Below are 19504 nucleotides of genomic sequence, written 5' to 3'. Positions count from 1 at the left end.
GGAGGGAGGGGGAGAGACAGACAGAGAGAGAAGAAAAGATAGTGTTGCAATGTTAACAGCTTACTATACATCATAGAAATACTATGGCAACAAAACAGTAGTTATTACAAAGAGGAAAACTCAACCAATCTTTAATCCTGTGCTAGTTAAAGACTGCCAATCTTAAACAAAAGGGAAGGAAGAGCAGATATTCAGCCTATTATACATGATAGCATCATTTCTTCCACAATGTAAAATGCAAATCAACTTAAATAATATGGAGCCAGTTAATATAATTATAGTATATCTTAAATTGCATAATGAAAAGCTAGTCAGAAAGCCATAGGTTATCTTAGCAGTAACTATGTGTCATAAGTTACTCTGGTTTAGATGCATCCTACGTTGGAGCGTTAATAATGTTTACTAAACATAGCCACTTCCTCTTATTTCATAAGATTAGTTTTGATGGACAACAAGCTTGTGAAGAAAACAATTCCCCACAAATAGTGGGGCTTCTATTTCATTAACCTACAACCAACCCCCAATATATTAAATGAACCCCATAAATGAGGGCTAAATTTGGACTGACCTACTAATCCTGTTCCCACTGGTATAATATTTATTTATTCACTTTGCAAGTCGGCTGACACCCAAAAGACTCAGGGCAGCTTCCAAGGCATACATAGAAAAAAAATAATAATAAGCACATCCAGAAGAGTGAAACAACCAAATATACCCCAAACTAGCAATAAACTAATGAAGGCTACCCTGGCCCAGACCTGGGAGCAAAGGGACATTTCAAGATCAACTGAAAGCCTGGGAGCCATGTCAATCTCCAGGAGATGTTTGTTGTTCCAGAGGGCAGGTTAATGCAACATAGAAGCTGAACTGTGAAATTCCCAATAGATGACATTGTCTGAGGGAACCTGGAATGGGCTCAATTACACTGAATGGGCACAAATCAAATAACCAGGCCTTATGCAATGGAGGGTTCTATAGGTGATTACCAGCACTTCCATAGCACCTGGTAGTTATTTAGGGACCATCTACCCCCAACTGTTTCTTCTGTCCCATACTTTTTGACAGAATTATCATGTGCCATATCCCAGTACTGATGGGGCCCAGGAAAGTAGCTTTGTCTGGAACTGGCCCCTGCCCTCTGCATGCAACATTTCCTTTGAGATTTGTATAGCTCCCATCTTGAATGTATTTAAATGAACCCTCAAGACTTGGCTGTTCCCTCAGGCCTTGTGTTAAGAGTGTGTGACAGACCCTTTGTGTGGGTTTCAATTGAGATCCTTTCTCCAGACGCTTTTGGTGTTTTGCATTCTTTTTATATTTCTATTGTTTGTTTTTGTAAGCTCCCCAGAGGTGTGATTATGATGGTCTATCAATGTTATAAATAAATAAAATTGGCCTCTTTCTGTGACTTTCTATCTATGATTAAGGAATAGCATTAATCTATCATCTTATAAGGGTATTAAAATAACCTATGTGAAACACTTTAGACATTCAATTCATCTATAGATTAAAATAGGTTAATGGCATTAGCCTTTGGCCACATTTGGGGTTTCAGTCATAAATTCATTTCCTAATATTTTTTAAATATACAGAGTGAAGAGCTGATTAGCTTGCACAATACAGTCACCCTCCAACATTTATACTTATCACACAAACATTTGTGAAAAGGAAGTGGTAACTGGAATTTCCACCTACCCAATGTCCGCCTGAAATTTCAAGATGAACACAGTGCTGTCATTAGTCACTTCCTACGTAGGGGCTGTTGCTGCCTAACAGCAGGTTATAGCACAACTATGGCATCCTAGAGAAACTAAATCCTGAACAAAATGAGTGATCCCTTGTACATAAGGAGAAGACCTCCAACGAATAATCAAATTTCCCTAGCCTAGGTGGCATTCTAGCTGTATTTATTCACTTTTTTTTATGTATTTATATCCCATCTTTATTTTTATAAATAATTCAACATGGCAAACATACCTAATATTCTTCCTCTTCCTATTTTCCTGAACAACAACCCTGTGAGGTGGTTGAGCTGAGAGTGAGGGATTGGCTCCAAGTCACCCAGCTGGCTTTCATGCTTAAAATGGGACAAAACTCACAGACTCCCAGGTTTCTAGCCTGGTTCCTTAGACGAAACCAATTCTCTGAAGTACTACTACTTTGAACCTCTATGTAGTTTTGCCTACAAAGTAATTCAATTGTATTTGAGTGCCACTATATTTGGCCTAATTATATAGATACAGCAGGAAATAAATTAAAGCAGAGGTAAGCAGCTTGTACTACTTGGCTGAATTTCAAAATCTAACCTTAAGTGTGATCATTCTACTCTCATTGATAAATTTTTATTTATTTCCAAAGTTTCCATTTTTTGTTTTTGTCTTTGTGTTGTTCATTTTTCTTTTTGGATTTTGTAATTTAACTTTGGAAAGAAATAAAAATTTATCAACTCTACTCTCAATATTGGTTTCAGATCCTCCCTAAGGAAAATTTAATCCCAGTCTTGCTACCATCACCACCAAAAGATTCCACACAAATGTTCCAAAACATTTCAAAGTTTTGACCAGCAATTATCCATGTACATTTGAGAACACTCATGACTTCCACACACTGGAGTTTTTCTACAAGCAACGAAGCAAAGTCAGATCAAATGGTACATTCTTGAAGAAGACAAAATAAGTTTTTCTCTTCTCATATAATATTAGCTCCTGGAGTCACCAACAACATTGAATGGTGGAAGAATCAGAATAGATAAAAAGTACTTCTTCATATACCGGTAGTATGTAATTAAAATAATGGAATATGGGACAATATATTGTAATGATGTCTGAAAACTTCTACGCTCCTAAAGGGGCACTTATGCCTATAAGATAACATTATCCATGGCTACACAACTACTAGTCATGCCAATTACATATTATCTCCAGTAATATAAGCAGTATAAATATGAAGCACCACCTTTGAACCTCCAAGATTGTAGCTTCTGCTCACAAATAACAGGTTATTCTTTTTAATTGTTCACAACAAGGATAGACAACCTTTCATTTCAACAGTAAGCTCTTGACATGGAGCCATGCCAGCAGTATATAATGAAATGGCTAACCAAGATACAAACACATTATTCTCTTCCAAAAGGTCCTGTGCTGATTAGCAGTGTCATTCATACACACTGTCTGCCAGCCTTCCAAGTAAAAATGATACACACTATGTGGCCAATTCTTTTATTCTAGCAGGATTACAGCCGCAAGAGCTTGGAAGGGTCATCACACAATACCGAATAATGAATCTGGACATAGAAGCAAAACAAATCCATAGCTGAAATTAGCGGGAAAATGAAGGGCAGAAAGTGTAGACAGGCATACTATGCTTGGGAAGCCTATATTACATCTCTTTATAATTTTACACAATTCACAGTTATGACATAGCACAAAAATTAGGACCTTACCATTTGTGAGAGTTAAATACATGCTTGATTTGTATCTTTTTTAAAACTGAAGAATATGAAAACAAGGGCCCTTTTATTTTTTACTGGATTCTGATCAACTGTGCATAATCTACATAACCATAAACTAGTTAGAAAGTTGATTTTAGGGATGATTCAAGTTGTCGTACCTAATATCTGGATATGATAGATGGGAGAAAAGTGAGACTAAGGTTTGGTGATACTCTGAACTGGATCACAGTGTTCCCTTACTCTTGTATACACATGCTTCTCTGTTTAGAGCATGGTAAAATTTCATACAATATATAGCTAGTAAAAACTGACAAATTTCAGTGAAACATTCCAGAACATTAAACCATTGTTTCTGACCAGCAAAACAGAGTGCTTCCAGCTCTGCAACCTAGATTGAAAGGAACAGATATGTTCTTCTCTGTCATCAAAACTGGAGTTGAAAGGAAAGTTGAAAGGAAAAGAATACCTTCACTATCTCAAACTCTTCAAACGTGATTTAAAATGTTTTCAATCTTAATGCCCTGCCACTTTCTGGTGGCTCCATTTTCAGGAGCCAAGGCGAAAAAAGGTTTAAAATAACAGCAGTTGCACATCAATTGCTGTTGGCAAAAGACTGTAGCCAAGAAATCCGCAAATTAAAGCCAGGGTAGCAGTCTTAGTGGACACAGGGACAATATCTTATACTCCATCAGAAGGGTGACAGTGGGGAAATGTTACTGGATGTGGAGATATGTTGGAAGGGGTTGACCTTTAAGAAAAGGTCCAGGGATATATGAACTGGCCTCCTGATAGCCAGCACTGTAGCTAGGAGATGAAAGAAAGGGTTACATCAGTTGGTCCCTATCTACTTGCACAAGGAACAAAAGGCCCAGTCCCCTAACTGCTCCCCCAAATACTTTCTTCAAAGCAGAAATATAATCTTAAACTATAGCAGGGGATAGAGCTACTATTCCTTTCAGAAGACCACTCCTATTCAACTGTTCACTCCTAGACTAGGAGAGGAGCTGAAGGAGCAAGAAAGCATCTTGGGTCTCCAACCTCAGATGCTCAAAGATAACTTCCTTGGACAGAGGTAGCAAGGCATTACCTACCGGTACATCTGCATTCCTTTACACAATGGGTTGATAGCAGAAAAAGGGTAAGCCATCCATGATTTCACACAATTCACAGCTCTTCAGATATGAAGTTAATGTTTTCCTATCAGGTCCATCTTCCACTGACCCCAAAGGTCCCCCATGCTATGCCCAGTACTGTGCATTTCTCCAAAATGTTACATGAAAAGTTTTTTTGAAAACAAAGCACTTTCAGGTAGCTATGTCTCAGTTGCTTCTGCAGAGCTAAACTTCATCCCTATTACTCGCAACAGGAAAAATGGAATATAAGGGAAGATTTTCTAGATAGCCTTTGAATTTGTAAGAGAACACTATTCAGTAAACAAAAGCAAGCACAAAGCTGGTGGGAAGTGTTTGGATGAGAGCTTTGAGTTCTTTTTTATACTGTTCTGAGGGCTTTCGTGTGGCTGTATATTACCAACAGATTGTATGAAACGTCTAGTGTTCCGAGTTGAACAGATGGATAGTTTAATTGCACAGAATGCTCCGAGGTATATCAATACCACCATCGCCAAGAGGAGAGTTATTACAAAATTTAAGTAACAATGTCCAATAATGAAAGGCAAAAGAATCAGCAGGGCGGGATCCTTTCAGTTCTTAATAGATGGGACTAACAGCCCAAGCAAAGTGAAACTGGACAAAACTGGTTAGAGACAACAGAACTCAATTGCTTCTTGGTATGTGTCTCGAGGTATTATATTAATATATGGCTGCAATCCTAAGCAAACCCCTAAGAAGTAGGCCAACATGAGTTCAGTGAAAATCCTTTGAAGTTAATCCACATAGATGGGATAAGAAAAGTTCAAAATATGCAAACCTCAGGGCACGGGTACAATCAAAAGGTGTATTAACTGTCACTTCCCAAACTAAAGTTGAAACAGGCCAACATTTCTCAAAGGTCACTCCAGCATCAAAAACATGTTAGGGAAGGATGGAGAAAATTCTTGACTAGAAATAGGAAAACAATTCTACTGGCTGGAGCTACAGAGAGTTGCAATTCAGCAACCTCTGGATAGCCATCGCTCATGCGTTTTGGTTTAGCAACATCTGGGAGGCCCTGCATCAACTTAAACTTTTAGGACCTTTTTGGTCACCATTTGTTTTAGTGGTAACTTTTTAAAAATGTAGATAAGGTTTCTATGGCAGTGAGAGGGGGAAGGGAGATTGTCAATTAGCAATAGCACTTAAGACTTATATACCACTTCACAGTGCTTTACACCCCTCTAAGTGGTTTACAGAGTCAGCATACTGCCCCCAACAATCTGGGTCCTGATTTTATTGACCTCAGAAGGATGGGAAGGCAGAGTCAACCTTGAACCGGTGAGAATCAAACTGCCAAACTGGCAGCAGCTGACAGTCAGCAGAAGTAGCCTGCAGTACTGCATTCTAATCACTGCACCACCACAATTCGTCAAAAGTAGTTTGTTCTGGTTCTGCAGCTTACACCCCAAAATCAGCAAGTACTTTCATAATTGGGAGGTAAACAATAGGCTGACAATGTGCCAAGATAATTCATTACAATTTTCATATCGGTGTTTAATAAGATGATCAACAGTTACCACTCTGGCAAACAAATAAACTCAAGTCCTATTTCTCTCCTTGGGAAATTTAAGAAAATAAGAGAGCAGTAAGCCTTGTTCACACCATTTTGCAGGATGATACAGGTAGTCCTCAATTTACGACTGTTCTTTTACCCACTGTTTGAAATTATGATGGTGTTGAACCAAGGGAGTTACGGCGCCTGCCTGAAGTTACAGCCATTGCAACATCCTCACAGTCAAGTTAGCAAAATTCAGTCACCTGGCAGCGTGTCCATCCTTATGTCCATGGGGGTGCTGCAACACCAACCCACCTACTTCTCTCCATCTCAGTTGGTCACCCAATCCACCAGGGTGCACAAGGCTGTCACAGACTCCAGGGCAGGATTCCCCCACCCTACCATGCCTGGGAGGCCTGTGTCCCTTCCCCCCCCCCTGCATCTCTGGGGACAATTACATTTGCTTTATTCTGTAGGCAGAGGGGGGAATACCTTTCTGCTAGTGCAGATTATCATTCTTAACAAAAACTGTCTTTGCTATCTTTCTGGGAAGGAAAGAGCCTCTTCAGCCTTTAAATCAATCATCTTCCAGAGCAGAGAGCTACCTTTCTTACAGCAGGTACAGAAAAAGTCAAAGGTAAGTGGACCTGGGCATGGTGGGATGGGGAGAGGGACTAGGCCTCCTGAATATGGTGGGGCAGGGAGAGGGCCCAGGCTTTCTGGCCATGGCAGGTTTCTGTGCTCCAGTGGACACCAGACTTCCCCCTCACCCTCACCTCCACCCGGGGATCCCTGAAAATTGCTTAAGACCGCAACTGGGAGAGGCAGGACTTCAGTCATGGAGCAAAATGGACCATGGGCACATTACTTAACAACAGCTTCACTCCATGATCAAGATTCTGGTACCGACTGTGGTTGTAAGACAAGGACTACTTGTATCAATTGTTAGCTTACCAAGAAGTTATATAGAAATTCAAGCTATGCACCCCTTTCAGATCTTATCTCCAAAAATGAGCTTCAGAGCTCATCAAAGCACCTGCTGCAGCAACTGCCACAAGATCATAGAAAAAGACACGGCTTCTTTAAAGCATTGCAAATAGATGCTGCATTCATACTACCAAACACATCAAAGCGTATTTTGGAAACTGTACCTGAAACAGAGGACATTCCAAACACAAGACATAAATTTATTAAAATGGCTCTCTAAATCTGCCCATCATCACCTGCCTGCATTTGCACATCAAAGCCCTAAGGTTTATTCCAAAATATTCCTCACTTTTTTTCAATGAGACTTTTAATGGAAGGTAAGCATTTCCAGGACAACCTGTGTCAATTATTTCTTCCAAGCACCTGTCACATACTTTCCTCAGGTCTGAATCTTCTATTTCCTCTTAGGATCATTGCTGCTGAGAGAACAAACAAAGTGATCTCAAACAAAATAACTTGCTTTCTCATCATTCTATTGTGGGAACAAGCATTCCACAGATAACTCCACTAAAGGAAGCAGGTCAGGTTGAAACAGAAATGATCTTGTAAGGCTTCAGCACACATTTTCCTCCTATTGCAAAGGCCTAGATTATTCTAGTTTCTTCTCCCCACATGCCCTCAGGAATCTCACTTAATCAAGTGAATTACTTCTTGCCACAGCTTTAAAATCAATGCTTGCAGCTACAAAAAGGCAAGCAAAGTGTAAAAATAAATGTATGCTCAAGCTCTTGAGAGGCAGATATTTTAAGCAAGTTTTAAATGGGCCAGTTTGAAACATTACAACTATACAAGGGGAAGCTAGACTTAAAGGAGACAGGATATCTAAAGCTTTAAACTGTACATAGAAAAAATATTGGTAGCACTTGTCAAATTAGTGTTTTTATAGTGCTTTCAAAGATAACATTCACATCAGATAAAATCACCTGCATCCAAAGTTCTATATTTTCTACTGTGAATCTTAATAAATGAAGTATTCAAATATTCTATTTATAATTTTTTGCATATTTCCACTCCTACCAACTAACTCTTCATTTATTATCCTCTAAACTATTTTTTTTTAAAAAGCATTAAATGAAACAATTCCTCACAAATAATCCAAACATGTAATAGCAACTAACTGGCAGAGAAAAAGATTGCAACCACAAGGAGCAGCTTAACTTTATATCATAACAAATAAAGTTATGTAAAAATTATTTGGAACACTCCAAATACCTCAGAGACAAGTCTGCATATCAGGTCTCAATATCAATATTATATACAACATTTATAAACAGATGTATTCCACCAAAGTCACCCAAGAGGACATGTTTCAGTTCTCTGAAACAGAACTTCATAATGACCATTTTGAGGAAATTAATTCGAAGACCATTACCAACTGTTAATGTCTGACAATCAAGCAATCTTCTTCAACCCTCATGTTCAACTACCATAATTAAACTTCTGAAGGACACGCAGTTGGAAAAGGCTGTCTCATTATCAAAATATTACTTTTTTTCAAATAATGCCCCAATACGGGAAGTCCTCAACTTAATAACCATTTGTTTAGTGCCGTTTTAAGTTACAACATTAAAAAAAAACCCAATCATGATCGGTCCTAATACTTACCACTATTGCAGCATCCACATGATCAAAATTCGGGAGCTTGGTACCCAACATATATTTACAATAGTTACAGCAGGGGTCCCCAACCCCAGTCCGTGGATCGGCATCAGTCGGTGGCATGCCAGCAATCGGGCCACGCAAATAAGCAAAGCCCCATCCACGGGATGCAGGCAGCATGCAAAACTATGCCTCTTCTGGTCCACGGAAAAACCTTTTTCCGTGGAATCGATCCCTGGTGTCCAAAAGGTCGGGCACTGCTGAGTTATAGCACTCAGGGTCATGTGACCCCCATTTTTGACCCAGCTAATTCCTGACAGGCAAAGTCAATGGGGGAAGCTGGATTCGCTTAACAAACATCTGATTCACTTAACATCTGCACACTGGACCAGATCATACAATTGGATGTGACTCATTTAACAACTATCTAATAACAGAATATGTAGTCACAATTGTGGTCATAAGTTGAGGAATACCTGTCCTTTACTGATAGCTGCTTTTTAAAAAGGAAGAAGCAATATTCAAGAAAAAGCTACTTGGATTTCAAAGTTACAGATCAAAGTTACAGATTTCAAAGTTACAGTATTTAGTTCATACAACCAAGATGAAATCTGGAAGTAAAAATGTCTTTCATTACTTCCTCTGTTCAATCAACCCCCAGAAGCTAAGCTCCTACAATGCGCAAACTTATGGTTGGCTTAACCATAGTTTTTAATAACCATAGTTGTCTTTAAGTTCAGACAACTTGCTAACTATAAATATTAGCAAACCATAACACCTGAATTCATGCAACACTGTAAGCTATACACGATTAGTTTACTGAGTGAATCCATTTGTAAATACTATAGATGTGCAGTCCTTTGGGTTTCAAGACAAAAAAGCAAGATCCCAAGAAAAGGCATACAGCTAGTCCTCAACTTACAGGTTTGTTTAGTGACCGATCAAAGTTACCATGGCACTGAAAAAAGTGACTTATGACGATTTTTCACACTTACAACTCTTGCAGCATCCCTGTGGTCACATGATCAGATCTCAGATACTTGGCAACTAACTTATGTTTATGAGTTGATCATGTGATCTTTCGCAACCTTCTGACAAGCAAAGTCAATGGGGAAACCAGATTCACTTAACAACCATGTTACTAACTTAAGAACTGCAATGATTCACTTAATAAGCATGGCAAGAAAAGTCATAAAATGGGGCAAAGCTCGCTTAGCAAACATCTCACTTAGGAACAGAAATGTTAGGCTCAATTTTGGTTGTCAAGGACTACCTGCATTTGGTTTGAAGTAATGCAGACAGAATGTGTGCCTAGGATATAAAACACACCTAAAGGTACCTTTTTGCTTTCAAATCCAAAAAAGTGCTACACAGCCTAACATATACCAAGTCAATGAACATTGATGTCATAAATAAGATCCATATATATTTAGCTTTCCATCTAGAACTAAAAAAACACATATTTTAAAAGTTAAGATGATGATCAAGACTTGATATAGTAAAACACGCTGGCAGGCTGCATTCAACATTATGGAACTTAAGAAATTAAAGTAAATTGAATATCAGAAAAATGTTTTGCCTTTTCCATCTTTTAATATACAATGATTTTCACCGATGAGAAACACAAATTCATTCCCAGATTCAATCAATCTAAACTGGACCAGGCAGAGAATTTGACCTTAGATTGCAAATAAAGCTTGTTCAGATAAATAAACCACAGTTTAAATAGCATGTCTCAGCTGTTTCTGACAATGTTCAGACTTTTTAAAGATCCCTATAACTGTATTTTTATTTTGCCCCAGAACACTTTTACAAACCAACACACATCATTTTGTAAATGAGAATTAGTGCCATCTAGAAAACAGAAATATTTAATATTTCACATATGCATATATTTTTTCTTATGCCTAATGAAAGGAGTGCACATGCCTTGAACCAGCATTCCCCTAATTTCCTCTCAGGTGCCCCAATAAACAGGTACCGGTAGTAGCTGATCTTTCTCTCCTAAAGGTGAATTAGTAACTTTTCTGACCCACTTCTCTTATTGCAAATTTGGAGGGGGGAGTGAGAGAAAGAATATCTGCAGATAGTAGAGAACCCTTCCAAATGCCTGACCCACAAGTCTCTTCAGACAACCTTCCGAGCCTCTGAAGAAATTACAGAGTAGACAAGTAAGTTCCAAAGGCCAATCAGGAGGTCTGTTTTCCCTCAGATCTTTTGCACCCAACTCTTTCTTCAGAGCCTTTCCCTGCTGGTGTTTCTAACCTAATTATAAACAGACTGGAAAATGTAGACGAAAAGGATCAGAACTCAGGACGTTTCCAATCCATTTCTGGAAATCTTCCAAAGCTCCACGAAGTAACAGGGACAAAGATAAAGCCACAGGGATCCATCACATCTTTCCCCCCCCCCCCGGAGTTCCCACCCGCTGAAGCCCGGTTTTTCCCCACCTCACCGACCAGTGGTACTATTTTCTCCATTAAAATACTCATAGGTTAACTATTCCATACTGAAGAGACGCCAGAGTACGAGAGCAGACCCTCCCATCCCATTCTCTACTCAAGAGAGAAGGCGCGATCCCCTCACTTCGTGAAACCCAGGAAGCGGCACGGTAAGGGATGATTCACACGCTCCTCTGAGCACAAAAACACGCCTCCCATTCATTTTCTCACCCACCTGCATAGAAACGGATGAGGCAACCGGTCTCCGAGTCCATGCCTTCCTCCTGCACCCGCCAAAGGTCCCGGAAGCCCAGCTGCGAGAGGTAGTCGTTTTGAATCTGCAGGGGTTTCTCGTGCGATTCCAGCCGGCGGGCGGTCTCTCCGTGGAGCTGGACATACAAGGCCGGAGGCTGCTGCGGAGAGGCGGCTTCCCCAGCAGGAGAGGAACTTCCCCGCAAAGCTTTCCCCTTGCCCGGGGAGTCCCCCGAGGCTCTCCCTAGCCGGGATTCCGGACTGTGCACCGAAAGCGGGTCGCCTGGCCGGCGTGGCTGGTGCCTTCCAGGCCCCGATCCTGCTCCTTCTTCCTTGGCCGCGCTTGGCGGCGCAAGATCCGCTTCCGATTCTTCCGAAGAAGACGAAGAGCCCCCGCCTCCGCTATAAGGATCCAAGCGGTCGGAGGCGCTCTCGGCGCTGGGGCTGAAGCTCTCGGTATCCGACCCTCCCAAGAGGGACGGGCAAGAGAGCGGCGGGCCGGACAGGTAGAGTTCGGTGCGGGGCGGCGGAAAGGCCCGTCCGGGGCTGCAGTCGGAGGGGGAAAGGCTGGACTGCCCACTCGCCCGGCCGCTCTCCCCTCCACTGAGAGCCAGGCGCCTGGGCCGAACAGCCGCCGCCTCTCCAGCTCCCAAGCCGTTGGGGGTCCCTCGACGGCTTCGGGGCCTTCTCCCGACTGGGATCGGGGTTAAACTTCCCGCCGGAGAAGTCGGAGCCTCCGCGGGCTCGGGCAGCGCTTCTTCTTTCCCGCCGAGAGAAGCCGACGATGGTTGTAGGAGCAAATCATCCGCCGCCGCCTCTTCTTTAGGGGGCAGCGGAGCCTCGGCCGCGGCGGCCGCCGTCTTCCCCCAAACCCGGACAGCGCTACTCCCGCCTCCCCGGTGTCCGAGCTGCAGCAAGCGAAGCGCCACTTCGGCGGCGGTGGTCTCCAGGTTGCAAAGCACGGGGAGCAGAGAGCAGCCGCCGCCGCCGCCGCTACCCCGCTGTTGCTGCTGCTGGTGATAGTAATAGTAGACATGGACGCATCCTCGCTGTAGGTCCCGCCGCACCCAGTCTCGCTCTGGGGCTTGGAGGGGCTGAAGCTGCCGGGGAGGCTTGGGCAGCAAAAGCAGGGTCTTCCGATCTAAGCTGCGTGTTCCCAGCGCGGCGGCTGCGGCGATCGGAGCGGCGGGGGAAGAAGCCGCCGAGAGATTCCTCTTCAGTCTGCCTCTCCGCAACAGGAGGGAGTTGGCGCCGCTGCCGGGAATAGCCGCCGCCGCCGCCGCTTGAGTCCCGTTGGCCGCTAGCGCCAACGAAGCGCCGCAGCCGGTGGCCGCGGCCCCTCGTCTCCTTCGCCGGTGGTGGCCGCCGACTAGCCCCGTTCTCGCGGCTCCTGCGACGGCGGCTGTTCCTTTGCCCCCTTCCAACGGGCTGGGTCCTCCTATGCCGTTGCCGCTCTCGATGCCGGGGGCTGCTTGGCCCGAGTTGCTCGGCCGCTCCCCCTTGCCGATCATCGGGGCCGGCGTTTCTCGGCTTCCAAGCTGTGGTTGCTGCGCAGGTTCCATTGTAGAACGGCCGGGCGAGCCGCGTTCCGAAGGGGGGAGGGGGCGCCGGATTATGTAGCAACAGTGAACATTCCGTCGGTGTCTTAGCGTTCCATTCGGCTCAGCCTTGCCGCCGCGCAGCTGCTGCCGTTGTCGCGAGCGCCATTAGGGACTGGAGAAGAGACAGGCTCAGCGGCGGCAGGCAGCAGCCACCGCCTCCTTCCTCCCTCCCACCCACCCGGCGTGGCCTCTCCTCTCCTCTCCTCCTGAGGCTCCTTATGAATATTAATTAAAGCAGGCCTCATACGAAGAGCGTAATTTTCTGCTTGCCTCGCTCGCTCCCCCTAACGCCGTTCGAGCGCCTTCTTAATATTCATGAGGAGTGACGACATCCCTCGTGAGTTAGGAAAGGGCGGGGCTCCAGGGATAAACAAAACGTGATAATTTGCGCCCAAGATGAACGGTGGGAGAAAAATCGACCGATGAAAAGGCTGCCGGGAAACGTAGTTCTGAAGCTCAGCTCTGCTTCCCGAGATCTCCCAGTGCTGACTACATGTCCCTTCAACCGTCGCGCCCTCTTCGTTGGGCGGGAGAGAAAAGGCAGCTTCCCCAGGTTTCCTTCCTCCTTTAGCTGCTCACTCTTTTTTTTTTTTTTTTTTTTGGGGGGGGGGGGGGGGCTTGTGGTATCCCGCATGTAGAGTGTGGTGGCTTCAGTTGTCCTTTATCTTTCCTCATCCCTATTTGTCCTCGACCTTTATATATAATTCTATAATTGTTGAGGTTTTCGCAGATACAAACGTTTGCACGTAAGCAATAGTTGCGAATATCTCTAGCTTGGGTGGAGGGTGAGAAAAAAAAAATCCTCATTTGCAAGTATATTATTTGCACATACGCATATTATTTGCAATAAGAGCATATTTGTTCTCAATGCCCGGATACTTATGGTACTGCACTTTACCAGTGCTCATTCAGAGGACGTTTTTATTGCAGTTTTGATTCATTTCTGTTTGAGACATAATATGAAAATTTCCCAAACTGGTTAAGACTAGAATGCTAGGGGGCGGGGGGGGGGCGGATTAAAAGCATTCATGTATACAAAACAAATGGGCAGGCAGGAGTTTGCCCACTTATCTCTATGATAAACTGCTCTGGCTTTATTTACTTCAGTCAGGAAGTTTATCCAAGCCAGAACAGTGACTCAATAGAAGTATAGCAAGTTGCCATTCTGACTCAGACCACTGACCCATCTCACCCAAGAATGTCAAGGCAATCCAATAGCAGTTCATTAGATTTTTCCATAATTCTTTCCCCCCCACTGGGAAATGGGGCTTATACCTGAAAATTTCAACATGCAGTACAAAATACGTATTTTACCTTACATATATTTAGATGGTGACCATCTCTGCCCAAAGTTGATAGCTACCTTTGCACCATACATAAGGAACCTACAGGTTCGGTCCCATATTAAGACCTTGACATTTTTGTCCATTTATCAAATCCTTTCTAAGGATCTGAATAGGCAAATGTAAATAATATTAACGGTATGGTCACAGGATGGGAGCTGTTCCAGGTAAAGGAACACCTTTTGCAATTGACTGATGCAAAACTAATGTTTATGGTGTTAGCATTAGCATTGCTAACTGATGCACACTTAGCACAATGCTAAGTGTGCACCAGTTGTTTTGTAATAGAACCCAAGGCACCTATTAACTGTAATGTACACTATCTACTTTTTTTCTCTTTCTTATCAACAGTTGATAAGTTTGGGGTATTATGTGGCTGATGTTTGAATTCTAAAGTTCCAGAGCACTTTAGCTTCTTTATTTTGTATATCTATTTTGGGCTCTCATTATTTCTTGCTTGCAGGCAAATGAAGATCTTGAAGATCTTCCAATGCACCATTGTTACTACTTTATCATGGCATTGTTTGTGGTCCATCTGTGTGATCTTCTTGCAGCAAAGACCCAACCAGGGTTTCTTCAGCTTCTTTTGTATGGATTTGTTCTTAGGGCTTGCTATTGTGCAAACAGAATTAGCCCCTCTGTCTTTTTCTTCAACTTTCTGGCTCTTAGCCATTGCCAGGACTTCTTGTTATCTGTTTTGCCTGCTAATTTTTCTTTGTGTACTAGCTTTGCCTTGTAATGTGTCTTCTCTATTCTTCATTTGGTCTTCTTGTAGGCAAGTTTGGTCTCTACAGTATTCAATAAGCCTACATGATGTGCTAGTTTCAGTGCATCTTCTTGTCCTTCAGATATTCTTCCAATACCCTTTTTTCTTCTTCAACTGTCTTTGTATATGCATACACCAGGCAACATTAAGCCACCCAGAGTCAGAGTATGTGAGATGGGTAGCATAAAACCTTAATAAATAAGAAAAATAAATAAGTAAACATTCTACACCTACATATGCTCCTTGGTAAGAAGAGTCTGTCATTGTCACTGAGTGGATGAAAGGCATGATTCATTTTCATTATTTTTTAAAATTCTTTTAATTCTGCTCGAGTCCAGTGCACTAGGCCAGCTGAGTATCTAATGACTGGAATTGCCCAGGTGTTAATTGTCTTGATGGTATTTTCTTCCCCAACTTTAAGAGCTGCTTCATTCTCATGATATATTCACTACTAACCTTGACTTCAGTGTGCTTGGTATTGTCGTTTGAAGGTGACCTTGTAATTTGTGGTGTTCTTCCATCCAGACTCTTGATATTACTTCCATGGTGCATCTTTATTTCTTCTGTTTTCACTACTTTTTCCTTGTTGGTGGGGGTGGCATGTTTGTCCAGTCCAAATTCTATTAGAATATCTTGGCTGTATATAAGGATAGCATTGAGCAGCAATTCTATTTCAGAGGGTGTTTTTCCAAACAGCTTCAGAGCGTGTTAAGGAAGTAAGATAGTAGATGTTTTTGATGTTTGATAACCATGGCATGACTTGTATTGTTGACAGAGGAATCAATGCAATGACAAACAATAGTAATAATGAGGCTCCTTGAAAGATTCCTCTCCTGATATTAACCTGTCATCATTGACCAGCAACTGTGTCTTCCATTGTGCCATTCATCTTTGCATAAAGCTTCTGATGTTTCTACTAACTTATTATTGGTGTTGTTGTTGTTGTTATTGGACACACAGTCAGCCAGAGGCTTAAACTGGGTTACAGTATTATGATTTAAACTGATCCTCAATGACTCTAGTCTAGGCGCTCACAACAATGAAACAAATTACATGAAATCAATAAAAGATAAAGATAAAAGATGGCAAGTATAATGGGATGAAGGGTCTCACTCACCCTCACCAAGGCCTGGGTGAACAGCCAGGTCTTCCCAGCTCTCCTAAACAACAGCAGAGTGGGAATCATCCAGATCTCAGAAAGAACTTTGTTCCAGAGCAGGTGTTCCTACAGAGAAGGCATATTTCTGGGGTCTGGATAGATGACGTTGTTTTCAGTTGAAGAAACACAGAGGGCACCAACCCTACAAGATAGAATCTGCCATGATTAAAATTACAAAAGAGATATCTGAACCAAGTAATAATTGCAGCCATAGGATAAGAAAACAACAGCCAATGCTGGAATATGGACATTGATTCCATTGAACAATATACATGATGCCAGGTCATGAAAAAAAAATCATAAGAAAGTACCAGCAAATGTCAGCATATGCATAACATTCATGTTGAATGCAGAACTGGTTCCATACTATAGCCCCCTCTTATTCTTTGTTCTCTGTTTTGATCACTGGATTAATTTGCCAAACATGCCTCTTGAAGCAGAGGGGAATTGTTCCTCTCTTTCTCCAGAGGAAGCCTAAAGTGCCTGCTCTTCTTAGTGATTGATTAATAACTGCAGCTTTTGCCTGTGGCTGTGCGTCTTTCCTCCTACAGGCTCTCATTCTGTAAAGGCTGCAATGAAACCTTGTGCCAAATGCTTGTTCAGAAATGCTACATTCTGTCCTAAAGTGAACGATGTTGGCAGGAAGCTACAAACATTATCATTGGATGGAGACAGAAAATAACTTTTCTTCCAACAAGCATTCTAAATATGTTTTCAGTCAGCAAAACATGACTGGCTGACTTAATGCAAAGGCTGGCTGCAAGTCTCAATGCACTCAGTTGTATAAGCAGGAGCAACAGCATGCAAATCACAGGCAACTCAGGTTTTCTGCCAAAGGGAGGAACAAGAAGCAAAAGATCTTACTATCACCCCTTCCAGTTTTCTGTTTTAACTATTAGAGTGGAAAGCTTTAATCAGCAGTTACTAATCTAAAACTGCAGTTCATTAATCTGCGAGTTGGTTTTAATCAATGAAGCTGGGAATTAAGTACACATATTTGTAATGTGATTCACATTTCTTAGCATAAAATAAGGTTTCACATTTTCAACTGAAACTTTCTCTTCACACACGGAATAGCAATTGGTTTAGTAAATAAAGTTTATCTCAGAAAGATATTTAAACGTGGATTTGCTGTTTGTAATAAGTCCTAACAATTCCTACTCAGATAATGTATCTCCTAATGTGTTTTTTAGTTCCATGTATGGTGACAGTTCTATCAGATCAGTGCCAGTATATGGCTAAATTCACAGTGTGCTAAATCACATTGAAACAGCCCTAGCATATCATCTAAATCCAGAAGTTTCCAAGTTACAAAAGAGGCAGCTTTGTTTCCAATAGCCAAAGTTAGTTGTTATACCCTACTAACTATACCACTTGAAACTAAAAAACAAAAACCACTCATTTGCCATGGCAGGAGGGAGGGGGTCGCTGCCCGGTCTCTGGTTATGTTTTCTTCATTCACAGTTTATGGGAGCAAAGTACAATAGGGACAGCTCATTTTTAGCCAAGATTGTGTCTCAGATACATACTTGGATGAGAAGTGAAAGTGTCAAGAAAGTCCAATTGCCTTTTGGAAAAGCACATTTGGGACAACTGTGACCTGGATGATTGAGAATCTCCATAGATACTTGATACGTAGAATAAACTGGCTGAGGTTTTAAAAATTAAAAGGGAAATATAAATGTTAAACCAAGATAATCATCTGGAAAAAAAATGTTTTATATCATCTACAAAAGAGACTTGGTAAAGCCTTGAAGAAATTTGTGTGATAGGATAAAGAAGAATTGAAGAGAAAACAAATCCTACAACAATATTTGATTGAATTAAATGTTAAGACTTATAAGTAAAAGGAAGGAATATAACATTGATTTATTTGATCAAGGTTAAAATAAGATTTACTTTTTTGCAAAGTTCTAGCGATCCTTACAGACTTTCTGCTGACTTTCAGATTGAACAGTTGATATTCTTTAGATTTGCTTATACCTAAATGATGGAATATGGGCTGAAGAGATATCTGTTTAATGTTATAGGGATGAAGAGTTATTACATTTGTTTATACTTGTGATGAAGGGTAGAAGTCATGTCTTTATATATTTCTTTTCATTTCCTTTATTCTTTCTTTTTCCTTTTTTTTGTGTTTTTAATTTTTTTTAATCCTAATTTATTATTTTTATGAATAACTCAAAATGGTGAAAATACATAACACTTCTTCCACCTTCTATTTCCCCACAATGACAGCAACTCTATGAGGTAAGTTGGACTAAGAGTGTGTGACTGGCCCAAAATCACCCAACCAACTTTCATGCCGAAGGCAGAACTAGAACTCATAGTGTTCTGGTTTCTAGCCTGGTGCCTTAATCGTTGGACCAAACTTTTATTTCTATTCTCTTTCTCTAAATTTAGTTTGTATTAGTTTTGTACAACTGTAATTAAAATTCTTAATAAAAATATATTTTAAAAAAATGGTTGTTGTAATTGCAAACTCTCTACATTTGAGAAGGTACAAAGAACAGAGGGAAAATCCTGGAATCACAGCTAAAAGTGGAAATTCAGTTCTAAATGTATGGATGTTTTAAAGAGGAAAGCATTATATATATGTTCAGCCATTTGTTCAGGCTATGATGCGGATTCCTTGGACAGCAAAGGTGACAAGTAACTATTAGAGTGTATAAAACCATACCAACATCTGGAAGAGAATGCAGGAATGCATATGGCACACAAATCAGCATTTTCTTAAAGGAGTTGTGTCTTCATCTGGACTCACGCAATAGTCGTGCAACACCAGGAAAAGACACAATTTAATTAAGGAGATTGCAACAGGGGACTTCAGATCAGACATTACAAATGGCCTTAGTTGAAATAAAGCATTGTCTCTTCACCATACGTACATCTAATCCAGTCAGATGAACCAACTAGAGTTGATTTACTGTATCAGCTTTACATTTCTCATTGCCACTTTCTACACTTTTTGCAGTATTATTCTTCAGAAGATTAATAATTGCAGAAGTGTCCATATCTTAAGACTGTTACCGTATGTTTATTTTCCGACCTTTTTCTTTCCACCATTTATACGGAGAATCATTAGCTCACTATCAACCATAATTCTTGTTTTTCCAGTGTTTAATGACACTTTGGTTCGGTCTATTAATCAGAATGATATAAATAATTTCACCCTTTTATACTGAAATTCTTCACATATTTAATCAGAATCTGTATTCATCTCCATTCTACATAGAGAATTCTTATATACTGTTTG

At 41.3% G+C, this 19504-nt stretch overlaps 1 protein-coding gene across 1 annotated transcript in view; it reads right to left on the bottom strand.

Annotated features, from left to right (window-relative positions):
- The window catches only part of PHLPP1 (PH domain and leucine rich repeat protein phosphatase 1), a 183907-nt gene extending 170590 nt beyond the window's left edge, over positions 1 to 13317 (bottom strand). Inside the window, exon 1 of the mRNA XM_060691135.2 lies at positions 11363 to 13317. Within this exon, the coding sequence (XP_060547118.2) occupies positions 11363 to 12941 (1579 nt within the window). The 5' untranslated portion in view covers positions 12942 to 13317. The remainder of the gene's footprint in view (positions 1 to 11362) is intronic.
- Positions 13318 to 19504: the final 6187 nt, after the last annotated feature.

This window comes from Pantherophis guttatus, chromosome 3, assembly GCF_059756535.1.
Source record: "Pantherophis guttatus breed Tessera chromosome 3, ASM5975653v1, whole genome shotgun sequence".
Classification (NCBI taxonomy): Eukaryota; Metazoa; Chordata; class Lepidosauria; order Squamata; family Colubridae; genus Pantherophis; species Pantherophis guttatus.
This window is presented reverse-complemented; position numbering and strand designations above follow the sequence as displayed.